The sequence below is a fragment of the Zootoca vivipara genome, chromosome Z1 (genome assembly GCF_965207765.1).
Source record: "Zootoca vivipara chromosome Z1, rZooViv2.hap1.1, whole genome shotgun sequence".
Classification (NCBI taxonomy): domain Eukaryota; kingdom Metazoa; phylum Chordata; class Lepidosauria; order Squamata; family Lacertidae; genus Zootoca; species Zootoca vivipara.
Window position 1 is genome coordinate 62499213 of NC_142583.1, and position 25327 is coordinate 62524539.

The following is a 25327-nucleotide window of genomic DNA, read 5'->3' on the forward strand; positions in this document are numbered from 1 at the left end:
CTAGGATGCTCAGTCGGTAAATGCACAGCATTAGAACAGGGCAGTCTTAATACACTTATTTGTTCTCTGCCTTTTCTTCTCAGCTCATCACTGCAGTTGTGACCAAGAACTGGAAGGAGATTGTCCAGTCTTGCGACCTGCAAAACTGGAGGGAAGCTTTAGCTGCCGTGTTGACTTATGCAAGGCCAGATGAATTTGCTGCTCTCTGTGGTGAGGAAACGAGACACAGATGAAGGTGTTGGGTTACTCTTTAATTAAAATGCAACATCTTTTTTAGAGCTTGCATTTTCCTTCACATCTCATTTAGTAAGCAATTAAGCACACAAGATTATTATGATTATTTAAAGCATTTTTACCTTACCTTTCAGCTGAAAAAGGTTTCTGTAGCGGCTCCTAAAATGTCAATGAAAATACTGATCCAACTTGCAGGCTTACAGTCTTAAAAGGCACAGCACAAAAGGAAAAAGGGATTTGGAGGGATGAGGCAGGGAAGCGAACTGGAGCACTAATTCTTACAGACAAAGTTCTTGTAACCACCATTTCCTATAATCATAGGTTTTTCATGATGTCTAGAATGGGCAGCTGAGATTAGCACCAACCATAACTTTGCCAAATTTGAATGTCGTAACAAATGGTGGCTAGAGATTACTAGCAAATGGAAGAGGGAACACTTGAGCCCTCGGCACATTCTGGTCATATGGAATGCGACATCTGAACTAGACATTGGTGCATTTTTAACAGTGCAGGTTTTAATTGCAAGGATTCAAATATGCACTCTTTTCCTTCTAATTCTTAGATTTGTTGGGCTCTAGACTTGAGAGCGAAGGTGACAGCCATCTGCAGACTCAGGCTTGCCTATGTTACATTTGTGCTGGAAATGTAGAAAAGCTGGTTGCCTGCTGGACTAAAGCTCAAGATGGAAGCACTCCGCTTTCCCTTCAGGTAGCTCTTTGTTAACTAGTTCCGTTTTGGGTCTGGTCCCCTGTGAGGTAACACGACGCCTTTAAACTTTACATGAAATTTGGTGGGTTTTGGAAAGTACCTTTCCATTTCCGTTTTGGATGCAATCTGCTAACTGGCACCTCAAAAGTTGTGCGTATTTATTCATTTGCATTGTATTCATTTATTCAGAACAATGAACAAAAATCATTTCTAAGAAGGTCCCAGCCCTTTGTGAGCTCACAGGGAGGAAGCTCAGGCAAAAGTTTTGAAAGTTGCAGCCAACATCAGTGGCAGTTCTGGCTGTCCAGCCCTTGATAAAGAGCAGCCCCTTCCTGAACAAATTATTATTATTATGGTGCTGTAGTTAAACCACTGAGCCTAGGGCTTGCTGATCAGAAGGTCGGCGGTTCGAATCCCTGTGACGGGGTGAGCTCCCGTTGCTTGGTCCCAGCTCCTGCCAACCTAGCAGTTTGAAAGCACGTCAAAATGCAAGTAGATAAATAGGAACCGCTACAGCAGGAAGGTAAACGGCGTTTCCATGTGCTGCTCTGGTTTGCCAGAAGCGGCTTTGTCATGCTGGCCACATGACCTGGAAGCTATATGCCGGCTCCCTTGGTCAATAATGCGAGATGAGCGCGCAACCCCAGAGTCGGTCACGACTGGACCTAATGGTCAGGGGTCCCTTTACCTTTACCTTATTACTTATATCCCGCCCATCCAACTGGGTTACCCATCTATTTAGTAGGAAGTTGAAAAATGTCCCTGGAAGTTGAAAAATGTCCCTGGTTACCCCAGCCACTCTGGGCAGCTTACAACAAAATATTGGGGGGTGGGACAGGAGAGAGAGAAATATATTGAGGAGCAGAGCAGGTCACAAATTTCCAGGCCAGAAGGACGGGGCAGCGCTTGCCACACAATTGCTCCTTCTGGCAATTAACTTAATAGAATTTTGGAGCAAACACAATGGTAGGCCCTTAGTAGCCCACTCCAAAGCGTGACACTTGCAAGTGAATTTGCCCCAAGTGCCTCAAACAGAGGCATGAAGTCAGAGCTTCCCCAGCAGCCCTTAAATCCCCACCCGTTAGACCAGGGTTTCCCAAACTTGGGTCTCCAGCTATTTTGGGACTACAATTCCCATCATCCCCGGCCACTGGCCCTGCTAGCTAGAGGTGGTGGGAGTGGTAGTCCAAAGACTGCTAGCAACAGAAATATGGGGAACCCTGCACAGTCACCAGCCCTCACCATTGATTCTGGAATGTCACATAGCTGTTCTGTTCAGGGTCCCCCCCCCCCAAGATGTAAGGAGAGCCCTGCTGGCTCAAACCCAACACCCAGCATCTAGTCCAGCACCCTGTTCTCTTACAATGGCCAACTAGATGCCTGTGGGGACCCCGCAAGCAGAGCACCAGTCCACTCCTGTTGTTGGGTGATGATCAGCGATAGGATTCTTCTGCTCGTTCCCTTGGGCTGTTGGGTATGGTTCATGGGATTGAGAAAGAGTCCTTGCCTACTTGCTTCGGTTTGGCCCTCCCAAAATGGTCTGAAGGCACAGGCCACAGCTCTGCTTGAATGAGACCTCCACTCTTGAGTCCACTGGAGGAAGAGCGGGTTGCAAAGTTAATGAATAAACTCTGCTCTGTTTTGTTTTTGTTTTCCCCTGTAGACTGTATGTAAAGAAGAAGAAAAAGGTTGCTCAGCTACAGAAGTATAGCTTGCCATTTTGGCTTGTGAATGCCAGCCAGCTATGGGCTTGTATAACTTGGCTACCTGCAATTTTTCTGTGCTCTTGTGGCTCCTACGGGTAAAAGAAAGGGACCCACATGCAAATAGAAACTCTTTAATCCAAACTGGCCTGCTTGCCGCTTATCTATTTCCTTTTTCTTTCTCCCTCTAGGACCTCATTGAGAAAGTGGTTATCCTGCGCAAGGCGGTGCAGCAGACGCAGGTGGCAGATGCCAGCACAGTCGGGGCTCTCTTGGCCGACAAGATGAGCCAGTATGCCAACCTCCTGGCTTCACAGGGCAGCACCACTGCAGCTTTAGCTTTCCTTCCCGAGAACACCAACCAGGTAAATGGGCTCGGCTTTTGTTTCCCTCCCTTGCCTTACACTAGATTCGCCTTTGCTAACCTAGTGCCCTCCAGATATTGTGGAGCGCAGCTACGCATCAGCCCCAGACCTTGAAGGCAACTGAGGAACTTCAGCTGGTCCAAAATGCAGCTGGGCTTTCACTTACCATCTAGGTAACCCTGTTTTTAAACAGCTGCGTTGGTTTCCAGTTCATTTCCATGTCTGATTCAAGATGCTCACATTAGGTTAAAACCAGGGGTCCCCAGACTTACCGGCGTTTGGGCCGGTTCCCACCGCGCCGATCGCGCGGCAGGCCGGAGGACAGAGGAGTGCGGGCCGGCAGGCAGGGGAGTGCACGCCCGTGCGCATGCGCATGGGCGCTTACTGGTGCGGCGGCGCGCTTCCAGGGTGGAAAAAGCGCCGAAAATCCGTTGTGCGCATGCGTATGGGCCTCCCCCGACCCGGAAGTGCACCAGAAATGACCTCTTCCGGGTCGGGAGAGGCCCATACGCATGCGCACAAAGGATTTTCGGCGCTTTTTTCCCGACCCGGAAGAGCGCTGCCGCGCTGCGCGCAGTAAGAGCGGGCGGCGGGGGTCGTCTCGGGCCAGATTGGCAGGCCAATTGGGCCGCATCCGGCCCTCGGGCCGTAGTCTGGGGACCCCTGGGTTAAAACCCTAAACAGCTTGCACCCCAAATATCTGAAAGACTACTTCCTGGAAGGGGGGGAGCTTCTTGGTAGTTCCACTACCCTCAAAAGTTTAAGGGTCTTCTGGGAGAGGGTGCTCTCTGTGGCAGCTCCCAAGCTGTGGAATTCCCTCCTCGCAGAGGTTCATTTGGCATCTTCATTATGTAGTTTCCATCTGATTCTTAATTTTTTTCATCTATATCCCACTTTTCCTCCAATGAGCTCAAGGAGGCATACATGGTTCGCCTTCCTGTTTTACCCACACAACAACCCTACGAGGTGGGTCAGTGAGTGTCTGGCCCGAGGTCACCCAGCGAGCGTCATGGCTGAGTGGGGATTTGAACCCTGGTCCCATAGGTCTCAGTCCAACACAGGCACCCCCAAACTCGGCCCTCCAGACGTTTTGGGACTACAACTCCCATCATCCCTAGCTAACAGGACCAGTGGACAGGGATGATGGGAATTGTAGTCCCAAAACATCTGGAGGGCCAAGTTCGGGGATGCCCGCTCTAACCATTACACCACACACTGATTCTGAAGACACGCCTCTTTACCCTGGCATTTGACACTGAAGAGAGATTTGTATATACATTGGGACCTGCCCTATTCTCTTGATTGCCATCTGTTTTCAGTCTTGTATTTTTAAGTACTTGTAACCCACCCTGGGGCCACATGGTGAACAAGGGTGCGTAAGAAATATAAGGACAGTGATGGAAAATGGATAAATGAATGGTTGAACATTGCAGGGCCCAGTTAGGCCAGGACAGGGAATGACTGAGTGGGAATTCCTTGTTGGATCAGTTCTTCTGGCTTTGGAGCAGGAGCTATGAAGAAGAGCTGTGTTGGAGGCTCAACTGTGGAACACCCCTCATCTTGCAAAGATTAGATATATTTGTGTGTCTCCTTGGGTCCCTGCTTCAGCATAGGCGAAAAATTATTCTACTTCAGTAACTCGAGTCCTTGTGCCTTTTCACGACTCTATTCTTCTGCCACCTTCTGTGTCAAATAACAAATGCGCCAGTTCTCTTGATGGGATCCTGCTTGCTTGTGGGGTGTATGTGTGCAATTCCTTGTGGTTTCTTTCTGCTTTGCAGCCAAACATCATCTTGCTGCGGGAAAGGATTTGTAGAGCTCAAGGAGAGCTTTCCCGGGGCCCAGAAGCACCAAAGGTTCCTTACGAAAGACAGCCTGTTGCACCCAGGGGGAGAATTGGACCTGCGGCTAGCCAGGCGCAGATGCCACAAGTCCCAGCCCAGCAATACTATCATCAGGTAACGGACACCTTCAGCAGCCACACTTCAGCTTATGTGGACACCCAGCTTTGCTGCAGCATCGTTCTGCCTAATGTTCTGAGCATTCCGTGCCCACAGCGTCTGTATGAAGCACCTCTTGCAAGTCTTTCCAGCAGCAGCCTCTGCGTGTGCTTTATGCAGTTTGTACACATGCTTTTCTGAAAAGTGATCATAGAAATCTTGCGAACCTGCCTGCCTGCCTGAGTGTTGGTTTTGATGCCACACAAGCTTTTGCTGATGTGGAATGCTCTTTTAAATGCCGAATGTTGTAGCCTTAAATACTGCTTGGGATATTTTCTCCTGCTTTCTCTCTCCGGGCCCTCCACCACCCTTTGTGTTGCTCTAATTCCCTGTGCATGTTTTGCCACTACCCTTTCAGCTTGAAATAAGCTGGATATTTTGCTCCAAGGCTTATGGCTCCTCAGGCTTCCGATATGTTTGCCAGACAGCCATGATAGCAGACTTAAAACACAGTTAGGGCTGTGGTGAGCAAGCATCTTCTCCAGGTGACCAAGCCTAGAAGTGTTTATAAGCTAAAAGGAAAAAAAAATTATTTGACGCAACAATTGACAAGTATAAATGTTAGAAACTTCTGTGAGCCTATTTGCAAGGCTGTTCTTATGGATAGAGGGCGTGAAACTTGCACCTCGTTGTTCTGTTGCCTCTAATACACCAGGAGAGGCTGTGTGTCCCCTGGCAGTTGTCTTTGGGATGTGCACATTCGTCTCTTCTTTAAGCACACAAGTTGTCGGCACACATCTGTCTCGAGAGAGAATGGAGTGTGCCCCCAGGGGTGAAGTCAAACCGCTGTGCTAGCAGCACCGAAGTGACCTCCCTGGACATACTGCCTGGACAGTGTGTCTGGACGTCCTGGGCTGCCCAGACGACAAGACCCTCCTCTCAGCCTTGCTGGTGTGGTCCAAAGGAAAGCGGAATGGTATATTGTATATTGGTAAATGGGAAGTGCTGATTCTACCCTGTTTCTGGTGTGAAAGGCAAAGCACAGATCAATCTCTGTATGTGGCTGAGTCTTAAATACAAGCAGAAGCCACTGTGCTGTTTGGGTCTTGCTCCTTTCCTTTGTGTATCTTAATAACATAATACCATGTATTGATTTTGCAAATAACATAATGTGTCTTACTCCCATCTTGATGTTGTAATATCATCAGGCCTTTTGTTTGTGCGACAGCACTCATTGCTACAGAGTTCCAGCACCTCTTTTTTTGCTGCCCATACCAGCCATTTTGTGCTGGCACCCATGGCACTCATCAGTATAAGCACGGGCACCCCATTGTTTGTTTTTTACAAAAACATAAAAGCACTGCATGGCATAATCCCAACCCAGCAGCTGCAATAGTCTCAGAGCAGTCTGGTGCCCACGCTGAGTTTTGTATTGCCAGGTGTGCTGTGTAGGTTTGTGTCTCCCCCACCCTCAGCCTGTGTTCTTCACTTGTATGCTCTGGGAGTTCATGGTGCCTTCCACAGGGCTCTCTGTCTGTTCCTGCGTTTTAAAACAACCCAGGCAAACGAGTATTAGATAAGCAGCACTTGGCACTGAGACTGCACCTTGTTAGGGATGCAAAACACGACAAAAGGAAAGCGCCCTAGTCAATCCAACAGCACTAACCAGGTGAAATCTAACGTTGGCTGCCTTCTTCCCCTGCGCTTCTTCTCTTTCCCCTTGCTGCCTTGTCTTGGCTGCTTGGCTCCTAAGAATACAGTGATGAAGGTCTCAAACAATCATAACTGTTACGTAGCATGGCAAATAGGGGGTTGGCATTGTTTGGTATGTTTGGGGGGCATTTTTTGAGCATTCTGGCTGTTTGACACCCTTTCGGACTTTTTCTTCTTCTTTTTTCATTTCGTTTTATTTTTCCATGATTGGTATCTCTCTGTTCAATTCAGGTTAGAGTTGCCCCTACTGTCACTACCTGGAGTAACAAAAACCCCACTGCCCTTCCCAGCCATCCTCCTGCAGCCTCTCCCTCTGAGACACAGGTATAACATTAATTATTCCTCTTTGAGCAGGATCTGCTCTCCTTGTTATTATTATTTTTCAAATAAAAATTGGACACTTGCACACATATCCCTTTCTGTGCCATTCCTATGCTCCCTCCCCGCTCCATCACCTTTTTTTTAAAACACACTTTGCCATTCTCAGTGCATTACTGGCCATCTGGGAAGTAGGCACAGGTTTCAGTTCAATCAGATTTCCCAGCTGGCCTTGCTGTATTTCAAGATGTCTTCTGGCCTGTGAATCAGATTTCGAGTTCAATCAATGAGGCCCCCATAGTTTCCACTGGGGGAACAGGTGGGCTTAATTCCTCCCCGCCACATTTCTCCCTCCCTAACAAATTGAATAAATGATTTAGCCCTTAAAAGCACCTTGAGTTGACCGTCTCTGCCCCATTCCCCGTAATGAATTCAACACATTTTAGGTTTTCTCCATTTTTAAGGATTGCAGGTGGATATTGCCAGTTTCTTGGGCACCCTGTTGCATGTTCTGTCTTTACATCCAAAGTAAGGTGGGAAGTGGAAAAGAATTGTGTGTGAGCTAATGAGTGCTTTGAGAGCAGGACTTTTAAACTTTGGGAACTGTCATTCTGGGCCAAGCCTTTGCTTCATATGCACCTAACCAAACCAAACCCTTCTTCTCTTCCCCATTTGTTTCCCAGGGGGAAAACCCTCCTCCTCCAGGGTTTATGCCAGGGGCTGTTAATCCCAGCGCACCACCACATCAGCCGGCGCCTCCCACTTACAATATGTACACTCAGGTTGCAGCACAACAAGCGTATCCACAACGTAAGTAGCGCAATCTTCCTAGTATCCCCCCATTTGTTCTTCTTACAGTGAGCTTAGTGTGCTATAAACCTAGGTTGTTTGTTGTGGCAACCCTTGAGATCTTCCCCTGGTGCCCACGAAGCCTTTGAACCACCCCCTCCCCAACACCACTGCCTTAGTCACAAGGGGGTAAAAGTGATCACATCTTTCTCCCTTGAAAAGTACATAGAGCTGAAGGAGGAAGTTGTGAGAATACGCTCATTCCGTCAGCTCCCTGAGATCTGCAGATGACGGGTGGTCTACTACTACTACTGATACTACTACTACTACTTGTAGTAGTAGTATCATACACCCACCCTGGCAAGGCAGATTGGATGGTAAGGGGCCTTGCACTGGCTTCTGCTAGAACATCCGGTTAGCTGAATCCAGACTAATGTTGTGAATAACATGGGAACATGTATCCCAAGAGCCCAGAATGGCTTGTATCTTTTATGACTGTGAAGGAACTTAAACCTTCCCTCCCTCCCTTCCTTCCTTCCCTCCCTCCCTGTAGCTCAGTTCTCGGCCCACCATGCTGCTCAGGTTCCCTTTGGGATTGACAAATTTCTCTTCAGGCATCATAGAGGCATTAAATAAATGAGCTATGGATTTTGCAGTGAAATAGCTGCAACCTTGTGATATTCATTTGATTTCTTCTCTCCCCATCGCCCCTTAATAACTCATCTGGTAACAGCACTTAACATCCAAGCAATTTCTGCCGGGCAACGTGGCGGGGTGCAGGGAGAGCTTTTGAACAGACGAGTCAAAGGGTTGTGATTTCTGAGGAAGAGATGGCACTTGGCTGAACAATGTGTCTTCTAAATTATTCAGGGCAAGCTGCCTTATTTACCCATGTCTAGGAGGCTTAGTTTGGTCAAACAGGATATGCACTTCCAGAGTGAACACTAAATACATTACTTCTGGTAAATGTGCCACCATAAGCAGCTAGACGGCTGTGAAAATTTGTGTCCTGGGCTCCTCTACCCATGTACTATCTGAGACCAAAGGGGAGCATAGGTTGCCAGATGTGATTCCCCCGCCCCAGCTCTCCTACCCCACGATTCTAAATGTGTCTGTGGGAGGGGGGTTATTGCTTTGTTTTGCTTTTGTTCTCGTTTTATTACGCATTCTGTGTTCTCATTATGTATTTTTATGTAGTGCGGGATCTTCATGTGTTGGGCTGCATGCAAATTTAATTAATAATAATTTTCCATTTTTATCTTCAGTATTAAAGCAGGAACCTTTATGTGGAATGCTTAACCTGCAGCCCCTCTTAGGAGGGCTGTGTTTTCTCCCTTTTTCAGCTGGGCCTCATTTTACTAACCTAACCTTCTCCTTTCCCCCCACCCTCTCCAATGTAGCTTGCCAGCCAACACAGCAGTATTCTTTCGGAACGGGGGGACCGTCGCTCTATCAGCCCCACCAGCAGCAACCTCCCCCGCCCCCTCCTGCCTCGGCCTCTTACGCTAACCCCAACCCTCCTTACATGCCCTCTAACCCGCCCACCTCCATGCCCTCCCCGCTGTACCCAGCCCAGCCCCAGCCCTCCCCGACCAGCTTGAACCCCAGCTCTTCTCTTCCTCCTCCCCCTCCTTCTGGTGCCTCCTTCCAGCATGGCCGGCCAGGAGCCCCAGCATCTTCTCTGCCGTATGCGCTGCCTCCTGGACCCTCAGGTACAGAGCCGGCAACCAGTGAGCTCGCTGCATCCCAAAGAACAGGTCTGCGCTTGCAAAGGGGCCTTTGTTATGCATTGGGGGGGGCGGGCGCACGTTTCATTTATTGTCATTGTTGTTTTGCATGTGTATGCTGACATGGTTCCGCACAAAACTGGTGGCGCTCGGGTTGCGTGCTTCTGAAAAGCATCGCCATCTTTTGCCTGCCGTATAGGGCCAGCAGCTTGCTCTATCCAGGGCAGTGTGAGTGACCAAACACTCCTGCCGTGAGTCAAAGAGTGTCCAGAGATAGTCCCAGGAGTCATTTGCTGCATAGCATAGAGCAGGCATCCCCAAACTGCGGCCCTCCAGATGTTTTGGCCTACAACTCCCATGATCCCTAGCTAACAGGACCAGTGGTCAGGGATGATGGGAATTGTAGTCCAAAACATCTGGAGGGCCGAAGTTTGGGGGTGCCTGGCATAGAGGCTCGCAAACTGTAGAAGGGGCTTGACATCCTCCCTGGCTTAGCTGAACGTTCTTGTTTTAACCAAAAACAAGACCAAAAGGAAATCAAGACATCAAGCTGGCAGCTTTCAGTCAGCGACTTGTAAGAACAGGGCTTTGGAATGGGACCTGGCTCTTGTTTGTTTCCATGTGCCTAGCCAATTTGCATTCACAAGCCTCCTGCAGAAAAGTGTGTTACCCGCTATCAGTTTGCTAGATTTTTTTAGCCTGCCAGGGAGATCAGGGCCACCCCCCTGCCTTTTTTACCCTTGCAAGTGCCCCGTGAAATGCTCTAGGCTGAGAGATGGTGGCTGGCCCACATTCACCCAGTGAACTTCAGAACGGACTGGGGATTTGAACCCAGGCCTTTGCAGCCCAAGAGTCCAGCACTTAAACCCCTACACCACACTGACTCTCCTAAGGTACGGTCACTTTACCTGCTTACCACTGCTGTTGCACCCGCCATGCCACTCCGGAAAACCTGCAAAGCTACAGCCGCACCGCACAGACCAAACATTTGTATTTATGGAAGCGTGTAAGTACGGGAAGCCTTATACTTCTCTGAAGTGGCATGGGAACAAGAATCCCTTTCAGGCAGGTAGCCATGATGTAGGAAGGAGCCTCTTGGTGCTCTCTTTCTCACTTCTTAACAAAGATTATTCCGTTAGCAAGCTTTGAGATGGTTTCAGGAGAGCACGGACCAGGGTTCTTGTTTTAAACCCAAGGTTGGGGACATTGTGGGGGCAGGGCAGTCCGACCTGTCCCTTTAAAAAAATAATGACAGTAATTATGGAAATTTAATCAGAGCATACCTTATAAACATGACACCGTAATTCCAATCAGAACAAATTGGCCGCTGACCTATTATATCAATACTCCAGCCCTTTATATTCATTGTTCGCTGAAGTTTTTCCATTGGAGTTGGCACCAGTAAGTTGGGGGGGGGGGGGGAGAGAGAGTTGTTCACTAAAGGTGAGACTCAATATCGATGAAGCAATTTAGAAACCCTTTAAAGGTATGTTTTTCTTCTCGCATGAACTAAACAAGCATGTCTGGAACAATTGCTTCTGCATGTGTGTTAGCATGACACAAAAGCTTGTGGCCCAAAATGAGAGAACTGGTAACTTGCTTTTGTTAATGTTTTTTGTCCTGAGCAGCTACCGGTGCATGACAACAGACCTGTTTCTTTATCGGTGTCATTCAACTCTTTCTTTAGCTTTCCTTTCCTTGCAAATAAAATGCAAATAAGCATAACAGGAAGACACAAAGCTTTTGTCAGGGACCAAAACTTTGTATTATTATTATTATTATTATTATTATTATTATTATTATTATTATGGCCAGGGTATGAAGGGAGCAAGGCTATTACAGCTTACAGTTTTGGATGAAATGACATTAGATACACAGCAGCTGCCTTTTACAGACTTTTAAGACCGTTCCCCTTTCCTGGTAGAAAAATGGGTTAGAGTACTTTTGAGTTCACTTCAAGAAATACAGCGTGTCCCAAGGTGCCTTGCAAAGAGTGCTGTGGACTAAAGTTTTCTAATGGGAGTAGCTTCCATGTTCAGTTCACAGCCGAACTCTTAAAACAGGTGTGGTGAGCCCGTAGACCTCTAGATGTTGAGCTTCAGCTCCCATCATCCCTGACTGTTGGCATGTTGGAGTCCAGACAAGTAGAGGACCATGCCTACCCCAACCCTGTTTTTGCAGGGTTATCCCATTTTCACTTTGCAATGCTTCGTTGATGAACAGGACTAGTGATGTTAAATCCTCAAGAATATTCTCAATTAATGAGAATATTAGCGATTTTTCATTTAAAATAGGAGAATATTCATTTTAATGCATTGAAAATTATATAATTAGTTAATATACATGTTTATTCATGGGTTAACATGTTCAGATGGCAACCAAAAACTGTAAAGATACTTTTATTCAATGGGGCAATGCAGTGAATTCACATTCTTTGGGTTTTTTTGCACCAAACTTGAAACTGAAAATTCAACATGAATGACTCACGATAATCACCAAGCCTATTGCATATAGTTGAAATACATAGGAGTTTAAATGTTCATCAAATTAAATGAATAGCATTCTAAAAATAAAATAAAAATTGTTTTCTGTAGCTCACATTTCAGAACTGCGAATGGTGAATGACACAATGCCTAGTAATGTAGCTGGATCCAAAAAAATCATTATTCATTACTTACACTGGCAATATCACAGCTTGACGTATTATTTACTAGCGTTTTTAAAATGTGGGTTATAAAACTGGTTCTTACATTAGAACTTACAGTTTGTGGTGAATTTTCTAGCAGAATATTCTCCGGAGAATATTCTCACCTCACCTCACTAAACAGGACTTTGGAACCAAGAATTGGAACCAGGCCTTCAGCCCAGCCCAGCACCAGCAGCTATTCAAATGGAGTTCTCTAAGAATCCCACAGTTCCTGGGAAACACCTCTAGGTTTTCTTAGTGAGGAGGTTGTGGATACTGAGTCCATTTCCTTGGAGAAGGTAGCTTGTTCTTTGCTGCTTAGGCAAACTCTGGGGCTGCATGGCTAAACTGGGAGTGAAAATTGGTAAGAGCGGGCGCTTGAAATCTGTTCTTGAAATCTTAGAAGGTATTTTCCAGCACATGCAAAGCTTGGAAAAAGCTGGTAATGGGAAAGTAGTGTATCTTTTTTTTCTTTTTAATGCCTCCTGAGGTTTTTTTGCGTTTTGTCTGCAGACTATCAATCCATACAAGACCCAGCCAGTATCCTGCAAGGTGACTTAGCTACCTTTTATAAAATGGAAATCATTAAGGCACAGCACGAACATCTAACAAATTGGACTCTAGCAGTGCATGTGACCGCAAATTCAATACTTTGTGCTAATAATACTTGTTAAATCCAATGAAATTTAACACTCGGTAACATTTTAATGGAGACAAATGGTTTGACTCAAATAGCAGAGCTGGGATTTATAACCACAGATGTGATCAACTTCTAAAACAGATGTTTGTTGCATTCATAGGGGGAGGAGTAATGCTCTGAAATGTTAATTTCCATGGTCTGCACTATAATTTTTGAAGCAGTCATTTGCACGATCAGGACAGCTGCCTTTCGTGTTCAGAAAAGCTGAGAATACAATCTTCCAAATATTTGCAACTATCCTTAAAATCAGGGTGTGTGTATTCTGCACTTTCCAATAGAACGTTAAAAGAAATTGCACCTAATCAATCCAAGTTCTGTGTCCAAAATAAATCCAGAATCATTTGCTTAACTTGTGCGGATTGAACAGATTTGCATAAGCTATTTGTAAACTGCCTCCTGCTTGCGCTGATGGAAAAGGTGACGAATTGCAGGGGTTGTGAAGATGTCTACCTGCAGTTCTTCCTTTCAGCACAGGAAATAGGTTTTGGTTAATAGAAGGAAGGAGGCCGAGGAAGAGAAAAAGTTGAAATGCTAACAGCAAATATTTCTCTTCTCCTTTGTTTTTCTTATTTTGCCTAATTTATCCTTCAACTTTCAGCCTTTAAAAAAATATGATTTAGTTAGTCCTGGGGAGGGAGAAAGAGCTGTGAAGAACACTGAAGTCCTTCCTGCCTAGCCTTGATTGCTAGAAATCTTAATCGGAAACCCTGCTAGCTTCCGAGATTTGAGCAATTATTATCCCCACACTCTCAATGTATATTTTCTATAGTCATGAGGACTAGAATCTTTGGAAAAGAAACAACGCTGGAATTCACAAAAAATGAAATCCTGTGCCCAGTACACACTTACCTTCTTGCCCTTAGTTGCAAATGTGCTGCAGAACCATGGGAATCCAAATTTCTCAAGGAAACTGAGTTAATCCTAGATTTTAAGAGATTGGGAGTTGCAATTTTGTAAAAAGAAAATTATAGCACTGTGGTTAAAAACTCCAGCTGTGATTATTTTTGATTAACTATCAGTGTTGTGTAACAAACCTGCATTACTTTTTAATTTTACTTGAGTGGCCCTTGAGTTCAGATTAGTTCAGAAGATCCCAACTTAAGCTGCCCCCCTAAGCATGTTTGTTGGGGCAGGAGAGGTCCCTGTGTACTCCTGAGCCAGAACAAATTTCCACCAGGAACATCTGCAGCTACTGATTCCGAATTCACATTCAGTATTACTTTCATTCATTTTCAATGAGGCTTATTCGGGAGCCCTTGCCAATAAACAATGACATCCATGTGTGTTCAGCCCAGACGGCCACTTTCGTCCGGACAGGTTCATAGCTTATTTCTTTATTTAGATGATTTATTTGCCGCTTAGCCTTTTCCTCCTTTTTTTGGCAAAAATAAAATCTCTGAGCGGTTTACTGATACCGTAGAATTTAAAATAAAAAAATCCAGTAGTGTAAGTGCGATTAAAATATTGCAGTTAGAGACCAGGATGCAGCAAATACATTGTAATGAATTTCATCCCTGAGGATCATCTACCCTGCAATGCAGGAATATGCCACTTTCCCATACGGGGATCAAACCTGCAACCTTGGCATTATCAGCACCAACCTCAGTTTCCTGGGCGGAGCGCTTTCATGAGCGAAGCTGCTCTTTCCAGGGAAGCACAGTAATTGGCACTGCAAATGCAGGGGGCTCGGTAGCGGGTCAGCCGTTGTTACTCTACTCCCCAGTTGGTGATTATGAATTCAAGCGGTAAGATCTATGGCAGCGCTCTCTCGCTCTGCAAGACAGGCTTCCTGCCAAGCAGCAGCAAAACTTAATTAAGTGACTAAAATGAGCATGTTCACAGCAGCTTTGTTCTTTCCGATTTTTACCAGTTTGATCCGAACCATTAAAAAAAATATATTAAAAGTTGACGCTGCTGTGGATTTATGGGTTGCCAGGAGTTACTGATTCTCTCCTGATATCTGTGCTGCAAAAGCTGGTTGCCTTTTTCAGTGGTCTGCGCTGGGAAGGATAGGCAGTGAAGATCTAAACCTGCTGTCTCTCTGCTACCAGTTGCTGATTTAATCCTAACATTAGCAAAAGTGTAGCAAAACTACAGCTAGGCGGGAACCTAGCCTCGTAAAGATTCACTGCGTATCTGAATATGTGTCCTTAGACTTTTTATTAATGCAAATAGCACAGGTGTGCCCCCAGATTTAATCCTCCTCCCAGTGCGAAATCCTTTGGGAAGGGCAGTGCCCAGTGGTAAAGTTCGTATGGAGAAAGTCAGTCCTTCGCACCTCCAGGTGGTCAAGGACTCCTGCCTGAAGCCATGGAGAGACACTGCCAGTCAGTGGTAGATCAGAGGCAGGGAACCTCCAGCCCGTGGGTCAAACAAATGTGGCCCTCCAGGGCTTTGTCTGGCCCTTGGCACCACCCAGGCCACAACCCTCACCAGCCTTGCTTCACATCCTCCTCCAGTGTTTTTGCATGGCTGGAATGCGTCCTTCAACTCTGATCATGCCTCTTGCTTGCATTAATGGAGGGTAGAGGGTTGTGTGAGTGAGCGCTTGTGGGAACTGGCCTCCTGTCCAAAGGTAAATTGACATCTACTGCTTTGCCCACGTTTGCCTCTGGCCTTGACCGCCACTGTTATGTTGCCCCTGGAAGCTTCCCCGGAAAGGAATGACTCCCTCGGGCTGGGAATTTTCCCCACCCCTGGTGTAGGGAAGCTTCCCAGCCTAAGCAACTGTGCTTAGATGGGCCCATCATCCAGATCGATACAAAGCAGCTTCCTAGTTTCATCACCGTGAAGGCTCTGGAGCCCAGCCTTCCAGGGCGAACCAGTAGAGGCATATATTTTGACAAACAGTGGCCAGCACATCGTTCTCAGTTAGAAACGTTTTGGGGCATCAACCAGCATTTAAGAAGCGCCAAAAGGCTGCATTCCTCTGAACAGCAACACGGTATTGCAAAGTGGTGTCTGTTGCTAACAACGCCCGAAACAAATCTCTGAAATTTCAGGTTTTCTTTGGTAGCCCAATGATAGAAATGTCAATGACCGTATTAAATATGTACCAATAAATAACAAATATATGTGATTACGCTAATTGTACTTGCAAATCCATGCCAGATTGACAAAGAGCACTGTAATGAATGTTAATCGTAACTGGAATATTATGCCGTCAATTTACATAAAGCTTTTCAGGTAGTATAAACCCACATGGGGCTTGCAATCTGCATTCTGGTAGTGGAGGCAGAACGTGCACAAATATAGGAGCAACTAGTTGAGTTTGGTTCCCGTTGGGCAGGAGGAGCAAGGGAATTGGGCCAAAAGCTATGAAGGCAGAAGGTGGGTTTTTGTGTTATTTGCATTCCTGTTTCAAATACAGAACATGCTCATCCCCGCTCTGAAATTTCTAGATTCCGATGAAATGCTAGCCTCTAGTTAGAATGTGGCAAAATTTGCCCCTCCTGATTATCTGGGACGCTTTACATTCCATTGATATTGTTTGGTCTTGTTGCAGGACCTCAGAATGGCTGGAACGACCCTCCTGCTTTGAGCAGAATTGCAAAGAAAAAGAAGGTAGGTTAAAAGGAACTTCTGACTTGCCAAGAGTGACTTTAAAGGCCCTTCCCCAGGTGTTCCTGTGATCAAAGGTAGCAGCCAGAGAGAGGGTTATCTTAGCCTGTGTGGTGGTGTCCTCCCCAATCCCCAAAACGAGGTTTTTAATTGCCCCAGTAGGCAAGACAGGACTCGAGGTTAAGATCTCTTGGATTTAGAAAGAGGAGGTTTTTTCCTTCCGAATATGAGACTATATTATGAGGCACCCTGTCTTTGCTGGTTGAAGGAATGGATAACATTAGAGAATTCACATATTCTAGACTTAGAAGGTCATGCCAATATTTTTGGTTGGCACGCTTACATATGGTATTAAAAGGTGAAAGTTCCATAAAGGATTTAGAAATCATATAATTAGGAAAAAATTGTATAGAGTATGTGATAAATACAAGAATCTATTAATAAGCTTATGGAATATGCAGAAATGGCAAACTTACCGGAGGAATAGGAAATCAAAATAACAAACTTTTTATAAAAGAATGGAAATGGTTTATTGAATATTTACAGATAAATTGTAAACAGATAAGAACATTGGCAGGATTGTTGTAATAACCTGCAGTTTTATAAGAGTTTATATTTAAAGTAGATGAATGAATGAGCAAAATAATTTAAATAGGATATGCAGAAGATATTTAAAATAAATTTAAGGAAATGTTAAAATGATTGTAAAATCTGTGAAATGTATAAACCTGAAAAGCATAAATAATGTTTTTTTTAAAATATATATATATATCTCTTGGATTTGTTTTAAATCTATCATCAGAGGGTTGCAAATGCATTTCAGTTTATGAAAGACTGGAGCATGGAAAAATCAACAGCAAGTTTTACATGAATGAAGAACTCCTTTAAACTTAGCTAAATTGCTGGCTAGGGCTGATAGGAATTGGAGTCTAAAACGTCAGGCTAGCAGAGACTGATTTAATGTTTGAATGCCCAATGAACAAGAAACTGAAATAACCTTTTGATAGGTGAACAGCCCTATCAACAGTGGTAGCAAATATCATTGCCTGCTCTTGCATAATTTTATCACACACCTGTTGCCATAAGAACTCGAGTGAGCTCTTCTTTTCCTTCCTCTGCCTTAGGTGCCTGAGAACTTCATGCCTCCGGTTCCCATCACAGCTCCGATAATGAACCCCATGTCGGACCCTCAAGCCCAGCAGCAGCAGCAGCAGCAGCAGCCGCCAGCAATGCCTCCCGCCCAGGTTCCGTTCCAGCCCTCGCATCTTCCTCCAGGCCAACCTAGCATGCCAAGCCCTTACCAGAACGTCCCACAACCTGGCGGCCAGACCATCATGACTCCTGCCGCGTCCATGCCCAGCATGGAAGGGGCGCCTGGAGCGCCAATTGGCAACACCATGCAGGTAAGAGCCGGTGGCCAGGTGTCTTGGGCTGGCTGGATGCCAAGGAGTGGTGGGAGGCACCAGCGGGAGAACCCCCTAGGGGAACTCCCCAGGGGAAGGAGGCTCAGGGCCAGGGAATTGGTGGTGGGACGATAATGAGCGGTCAGAGGGAGAAGAGGGACAAGACTGGGAGGAGGAGGTGTCAGAAGCTGAAGAGGTGACAGACTTTAGTGAGCAGGAAGAGGCTAGGGCAGAGAGCAGTTCAGACTCTGAGGCTGAAGTGGAGGCTGGATGGGAGAGCGGCCAAGAGGCAGAGTTGAATGATGGCGGTTGCCACAACATTTAGAGATGGGTGCTTTAAAACAGGATTAGACCAATTTGTAGAGGGGAAGGTTATCGATGGTCGCTAGTTGCAGTAACCACATTCCCTCCAGTATCAGAGGTGGTTGCTAGGCAACGTAGAGTGCCGTTGCACTCGTGTCCTGCTCGGAGGCTTCCCGTGGTCATTGTGAAACCAGGATGTTGGGCTGTAGAGAGACCTTTGATCCAATTGTATAAATTTATTTATTTGGTTTTCAGATTAATGTTTTACAGTCACATAGCCAACATAGAAACAAGATTCCAGAGAATCTCCTGGACTTGACTTCTCCCCTTTGTGGGTCCTATCATTAATCATCTCCTCCTGCATCTTTTATAAGAATCCAAATCTTTTACCTCTCCATTGTATCCAAAATTCACCATTTAATTACAAGCGTTATTCCAATCCAGCTAACAATTTTAACTCTTCACAATGGTTTTTAAGATAAGTTATAAAAAATTTCCCCGTTCCTTATTAAAAAATTGGTCTTCCTGATTCTTCCTACCAGAGAAGAATGGCAGAGATCAAGTTGTTGGATTATCCCGAAATGGCTAAAATGACCAGAATAATCAGAAGTCAGGCCTTTGATCTAATTGAGCAGGACCATCTGTTCTTATATCTTCATTGAGATTGACAGTGCAGTGAGAGGGAAAGAGTGCAGCCTGAGAGTGGGGAGTAGGGGGTTACCTTTGGCCCTGAAACGGTTGTCTGAGGTGGAATGTTCACTCCTGAGAAGATTCCCTCACCAGGCCAGCATCCCTTACATTTTGCCACCTGGCACAGATGTGGGGAACCTTTGGCCCTCCAGGTGTTGATGAACTACAGCTCCTGTCCTGCCTGACCATTGGCCATGCTTGCAGGGGTTGATGGGAGTCATAGTTCAGCCACATCTGGAGGGCAAGAGGTTCTTCACACATGTCCTGTTAGGTTGCGCCATCCCTTGCTACAAGACATGGGGTCTGTCTCAGCATTTATGGATTATGGATTTTTTGGGTTTGATATCCCGCTTTATCACTACCCTAAGGAGTCTCAAAGCGGCTCACATTCTCCTTTCCCCTCCTTCCCCACAACAAACACTCTGTGAGGTGAGTGAGGCTGAGAGACTTCAGAGAAGTGTGACCGGCCCAAGGTCACCCAACAGCTGCATGTGGAGGAGCGGGGACACAAACCCGGTTCACCAGATTACAAGTCCACTGCTCTTAACCACTACACCACACTGGCTCTCACCAACACCTCACTTCACGGACAGGGAGGCTATTATCTGGTTCAGGGGTCTGCAAGCTAAGGCCCATGGGGATCATTTAACCGGCCCATGGACCCCTGCCACCCGCTCGGTCGGCTCCCATGCGGAGCAGAGCAGGGACCACCTTCTGCGAGGCTGGCTGGCTTCTGCAGCCAATAGGAAGCTGCACACGCCTCCTCCGCGCCGGAAGGCGCGCCGGAAATAGTGTTTGTGCACGGCCCACCATGGCGTCTGCGGGACTGTGAACCGGCCCAAGCCACAAAAACTTTGCTGACCCCTGAATTCTGGTTGGATCCCCTCTATGCCTGATGTGGTAGCAGCCATGTAGCCTGGGCAAGGCAGCTGTTGAATTTCTGAACGGCTGCTTGTTTCTTCTCCCTCCCACTTGCTCAGTGGGAGGTCTGCGGGGTCCTGCCTAAAGAAACAATCACCCTTTTGACTTGGGGGGTTGTCTTTGAAAGCAAATGACTGGCAAATGATTGTGAGAGCCTTGTGGGTGGGTTGCTAAGCGGTGAGAGATGTTGGCTCATTTGGAGCCACATTGTTGCAGGCAGGCAGGCAGGCAGGATTTGCTCGTTTCATTTGATTTAGATCTTACTGGTGTTTAGGCAGAGGTTAGCATTTGCTTTCCCCGTATTGGGGGACTTGTCCCAAAATCATTCAAGGGTGCTGAAATCTGGACTCTATAAACACCTGATTATCCTGTGGTAAGAGGGAATCCAGCATGAATGGATTTTATGCTAAGGCACGATTAGCAGGGCTGCTTCAGCATTAAACGGCAAATCTGGCAGATACCATTAAAGGGCAGCACATTGGTAGGTGTATAGAAACAGAGTCTTTTGGCCTGGGACTTTCTTTGTCACTGGACAGTTGGCCCAGAGTGGATATTAAAGAGAGGTTATTGGCTGAAGCTAAGCAGCTCGTGAGTCTGCTCAGTGCCTGGATCAGAGAGCACCTGAAAAATATAAAGAGGGGGATAGAAAATAATATATGGGAAGTAAGTTGCCAGGAAAATGTTGATTGTGGTTTTGGAAGTGCAAGAGAAAGGATCGCTCAGTTTGTAACTTAAGGGCTAATTGTGTTACTAGTAAGAAGTGTGGAAATGTTGCTTAGCAATCAGGCAGAATAGCATGATTTCTAGTGGAGTAGCACGTGCTCTGATTGGCTGTGCAGTTCTGCGGGAGTTTTCCCTTTGTATGTTTTTGATTGAATGTCTCCATGCCCCAAACAAGGCCTGTACTGGAAGTGAAATCCTCTCTGTCCCTTTCTCCTCAATTCATACGCTCTTTTTATTTGGCTTCCTCAGTATCAAGACCTTCCCTCTGCATTCCACCTGTGTTATTTAAGTGACTTTACTAACATGCGGTTCCCCTGGAGTAAAAAGCCTGGGAGCAAATGATGACAAAGTGATATTCCAAATTACCCTTCCTTCCCCTCTATCTAGCATGTGCAATCCTTGCCAACAGAGAAGATAATGAAAAAGCCCATACCTGAGGAACACCTTATCCTAAAGAATACATTTGAAGCTCTGATCCAGAGATGTCTCTCTTCAGCTACCGATCCGGTATGTGCTTCATGTGTTTCTGTGTTTTGGTGGTGGTGTTTTTTGTTTATATATATATATATATAAATGCATTTTATGTAGTGTAATCACACATTCAGAGCTGGTGGCATCCATCACTGTGTGGTGAGTCATCAGAAACGATTTATCACCAGCAGCCAGGCTCTCGCCAAGTGCTTCGGATATTCAGGCTATCAGAAAAATTGCAGCTACCGTGTGATTTACACAATGGGAGAGCATAATCTTAGGCTGTCTTCCCTTGCGGGCGACTCGAATTAAGATAAGTGCTTCTTCCCAAATCCAAATGGTTCAAGAAGACCTTGCAAACACAGAGGACAGCAGCAAAAACAAACATTTTGCAGACACGGCCGAAATGGGATTCAGCACCTTGGAGAGCTGCAAATGAACAGTGGTAGGGAGCTACGGATGGGCTTGTGACCTGACTCTGTGGAATGCAAGTTTATATTGTCATGTTGGTGTGGGGGAGCGTTCTGAACCGCAGGCCCAAAGGAGGGCTTGTGGGAGTGGTTGGGTGCAGGGATACCAAAGAAGGATGTCAAAGAGGCTAGAGCAACCAGTTCTAGTGTTTTATTAAAAGGAAAGGTGTAGACTTGCAGCAGACCAGCCTGCCAGGTCTCCCAGCCTTTACAGACACGGGGTGGACTCTGCAGCAAGGAGATGGCTTGTCTGCACCCAAGCAAATGTGCATATGTTTTTTATAGACAAAGCGACATACACCACTTTGCCAGGACTTCCCATCACTTCACCTGACCAGATGAGGGTGTCGGTGGCAAATACCAAACCTTACAGATAGTTCCCCTTACTGGGCCCAGAGCCCAGCACCCAAAGCCCACAGATGATGACATCAAAGCAAGCCAATTAGCAAGCGAATATAAACGTATATGAGCTCATTGCTGCAACTACCAATTAATTGTGGGCTTATCTTGACTACCAAGATGGTGTTTGCAGAGCTTCTGGAACAGCTCGCCTTTGATTCAACACAGGATTGTAGGGAAGACGCAGGAGCGTGTCCTGTAGGTTGACAGCAGCAAAACCACCTTCCATAAGCTAAGTGCTGGGTGCTTACTTTCACCTTCAAGGACGCAGTTCTCTCAGGAAGATATTGTGATTCAGACTCGACTGAGGAGCGCCTTCCTTTCTACCTCAAAGCCAGCAGTTCTCTGTGCCCTCTGTGCAGTCCCACATAAGCAACTTCGCTTGTGCAACCCACTGCTCTGAACCTCCTGGACTGAGGGTTGGGACCCTCCAGGCTCTGCGGCAAAATTGGCCTGCCTGGTCATTTTCATGAAACGATGCCCACCTGCCCCACACCCTATGTCATATGTGACTTGGGATATGGGGCAGGTAAGATACTTGGCCACAGAAAGAAGGACTGAACCCATTATCAGTTGATGCCTGGGCAGGTTCAGTCCTGCTTTGTTCAGGTGTGCCAGCCAACTGCTGGAACCAGCTGGTGCACCAAAGCCTTGCCTAAAGCAGGATTGACACCCCCCACATGTGCATCAGCTGATGTGTGGGGAGTTAAATCCTACTTGGGGAGGAACTTCCCCCATGCTTAGGAGGCACATCAAAGTACATATTAATTTGTATGTATGCATATGTGTGTGTGCTGGTTGAGCATTGATAAAATTTGATAAGGTTATTTAATGACTTCCTATGTTCTGGTCTCTTCTGTAGCAAACCAAGAGGAAACTTGACGATGCCAACAAACGCCTGGAGTTTCTGTATGATAAACTCAGAGATCAGACAGTAAGCTTTATTTATCATTGTGCATTTCGCTTTGCCCTGCTCAGGATAGCTTCCTTACATTTCACCTCCAAGCCAGGCATTCTAAACTTCAGCAACTGAACTGCTTCCTAGATCATTCTCCAACCTTCTTATTTATTTTTGCAATGTTTTCCCGCTTTTTAAAAACTATTTGTTAGCTAGAAATAATTCCTGTGCTATAAGATGGGTCTGCAGTGTTTCGCAGAATAAGTAAATGCACTTCCTGGGTGGGATTTGGGAATCCGTTTTTGAAGCAATGTCACCAGAAGGCAGCTTTGTATGTGGCAGCTGGCTGTTTAAACGATCTGACAAATCGAGCATGTGGTAAGATCAGGTTGAACATTGTGTTGGGCTCCTGGGAATCCCAAGACAATGCTTAAAACCGTAAGCCCCCTTTAAATAGCACCAGAAATCCACAAGCCAGATCAGGTGTAAGAAGTCCATATATCTACTTCAGCGTTCTGTCCCTACAGTGGCCGAGCAGAATAAGACGGAGCACAGGGGATGACTTGTGTGTATTGGGGAACCTGGGCCACCAACCTCCACCAGCCCCAGCCAACATGGTCCCATTGGAGTCCAGCAACATCTGTAGGGCCACAGCTTCCCCATCCCTGGCCTACAGCACCTGTCATTATTGGGAGTCATGCTGACCCTGAATAGACAAATTGCACACAGCGGCTGCCCCACTTGTGCAGATGCTGGTGGTGTCACAGCACAAAAAAGCCCAACTCTTGTAAAAAGTCTTTGCTTCCAATCTCCAGCTGGTGGCATTTCATTCTGTACCAGAAATGCTCTCTCTCCATAACTTATCCTTCCACCCTGTGGGTTGGTGAAGTCCTTTAGTGGTGCAGGAGGCAACATTCTGAGGTCTTGGCTGGGCAGGGCAGGAGAGGCAGACATACTGTTCCACGTGCCCTGGAGCAGGGTTTCCCAAACTTGGGTCTCCAGCTGTTGTTGGACTACAACTCCCATCATCCCTGGCTTGCAGTGGTCAAGGATGATGGGAATTCCGCTAGAGGAAAGGGAGGAGGGGCTACTACTGCCTTGCACCAACCAGTTGCCATTGTCGCTCGCAGCTGTCCTTGGAAGAAGTTGCTTGCTTGCCCCAGTTGCACCTGCCTTTGTGAAGTCATGTAAAATAATAATACCGCAACCATTGATTAGGTCAGATTTCTCCAGTGGCCATTTAGCCACTCCACTCATGAGTAGAGTGCTTGGAGCCAAGAATGCTGGGGTGAGGTCAGGTTGGGGTGCCCGGATATCTATGTGAAAAGGGTACCTTCTCCATGTTGTTTTCTCTCTGCCTCCCTCCAGCTCTCCCCGACGATAATCAACGGTTTGCACAACATCGCCAGGAGCATCGAAACACGGAACTACACGGAGGGGCTGAACATCCACACCCACATAGTCAGCACTAGCAACTTCAGCGAGACGTCTGCCTTCATGCCGGTGCTCAAAGTGGTCCTCACCCAGGCCAACAAGCTGGCCGTGTGAAGTGGGCTTGTGCAGAGAAGAAGCATGCTGCTTTCGAAGGGGCATGCTGCGAGATGGACCCCGGCCCTTAGAGCATGATGCGATATAGAAAGCTGGTCATGACAAAGTCACTCTCTCTCTCTCTCCCTCTCCCTCCCCCCCCCCTTGCCGCAGATGAGCTTCGTTTTAGAAGGGCCAGCAAGTCCTGGTGCTTTTTCTTTCTCTCCATCTTTTATTACCCTTATCTGCAGATAAGTGTATTTAATTGCGCCACGTCATATACCCCATTTTAAATGCATGTTACCTGCTGCTTTGAAAGTGGCTTTTAAATACAGCAAAGAGAGGGGGGGTTGTATGTAAGGCTGACCTCAGAAAGCAATTTTCCCCCACATTCCTCTGCATCAACAAGCAAGTAAAATGTTTGATTCTATTTTCTGTGTGCACTGAGTTATTATTCCTCCTCCTTAAGGCTTCCGCAGTGTCAGTGGGATTTAGCTTAATTAATTTTTAGCTTGCTTAATAGTTTAATGCCTTTGCTTTCATTAGGCCGCATGGCTATTTATTTAAACCCGTCGTCATGAAGTTATGCACATATATATATACAGATACCTCCTTCCCACGCTGATTCCTTCTGTAACAGAGGTTAGATCAGTGCCGGAGGAACCTCATCGAAATGGTACTAAGGTTGGCTTTGATAGATCAGACAGCAAAGTTTCCATGTCTGTGAGTCAGTTGGAATGATGGCATCTTTCGAACACCTTGTGCGTGTCAGCTTTCAGAACAATGATTTCCAAGCTCTCTGCCTTCAGGGAACACACAATGGCTTGTCTGTCAAGCTGCCCTTTTGTGTTGCAAAGGATTTTGAAGCATCTTCAGGCATATGCAAAGTTCATCTGGGGCACTGGCCCAGCCTCTGAGGCCTTACCGTTGCCTCAAATGGAAAAAAAATGTGATCACAAACTCTGTATTCTCCGATATCTACACATTAGAAGGGAAGATGGGAAGTGGAGAGGTGAGTTTTATTTATTGATTGGCCTGGAAGCCAATTTCTGCTGCTCTCCTCCATCAGGCAAGCTGC

The 25327-nt window shown here is 46.4% G+C and overlaps 1 protein-coding gene across 17 annotated transcripts in view; it reads left to right on the plus strand.

Annotated features, from left to right (window-relative positions):
• The window catches only part of SEC31A (SEC31 homolog A, COPII component), a 50008-nt gene extending 25329 nt beyond the window's left edge, over window positions 1-24679 (plus strand). For 3 of the 17 annotated variants that reach the window (XM_060278396.2, XM_060278400.2, XM_060278397.2), the window contains 13 exons: window positions 84-210; window positions 797-942; window positions 2837-3010; window positions 4792-4968; window positions 6895-6987; window positions 7665-7791; window positions 9171-9527; window positions 12697-12735; window positions 16389-16447; window positions 17569-17847; window positions 20872-20991; window positions 22687-22758; window positions 24091-24679. In XM_060278396.2, coding sequence (XP_060134379.2) covers window positions 84-210; window positions 797-942; window positions 2837-3010; window positions 4792-4968; window positions 6895-6987; window positions 7665-7791; window positions 9171-9527; window positions 12697-12735; window positions 16389-16447; window positions 17569-17847; window positions 20872-20991; window positions 22687-22758; window positions 24091-24270 — 1950 coding nt within the window. In that variant the 3' untranslated portion in view covers window positions 24271-24679. The remainder of the gene's footprint in view (window positions 1-83; window positions 211-796; window positions 943-2836; window positions 3011-4791; window positions 4969-6894; window positions 6988-7664; window positions 7792-9170; window positions 9528-12696; window positions 12736-16388; window positions 16448-17568; window positions 17848-20871; window positions 20992-22686; window positions 22759-24090) is intronic. The other 14 variants (XM_060278402.2, XM_088660594.1, XM_060278404.2 and 11 more) reach the window with 9 other exon arrangements.
• Window positions 24680-25327: the final 648 nt, after the last annotated feature.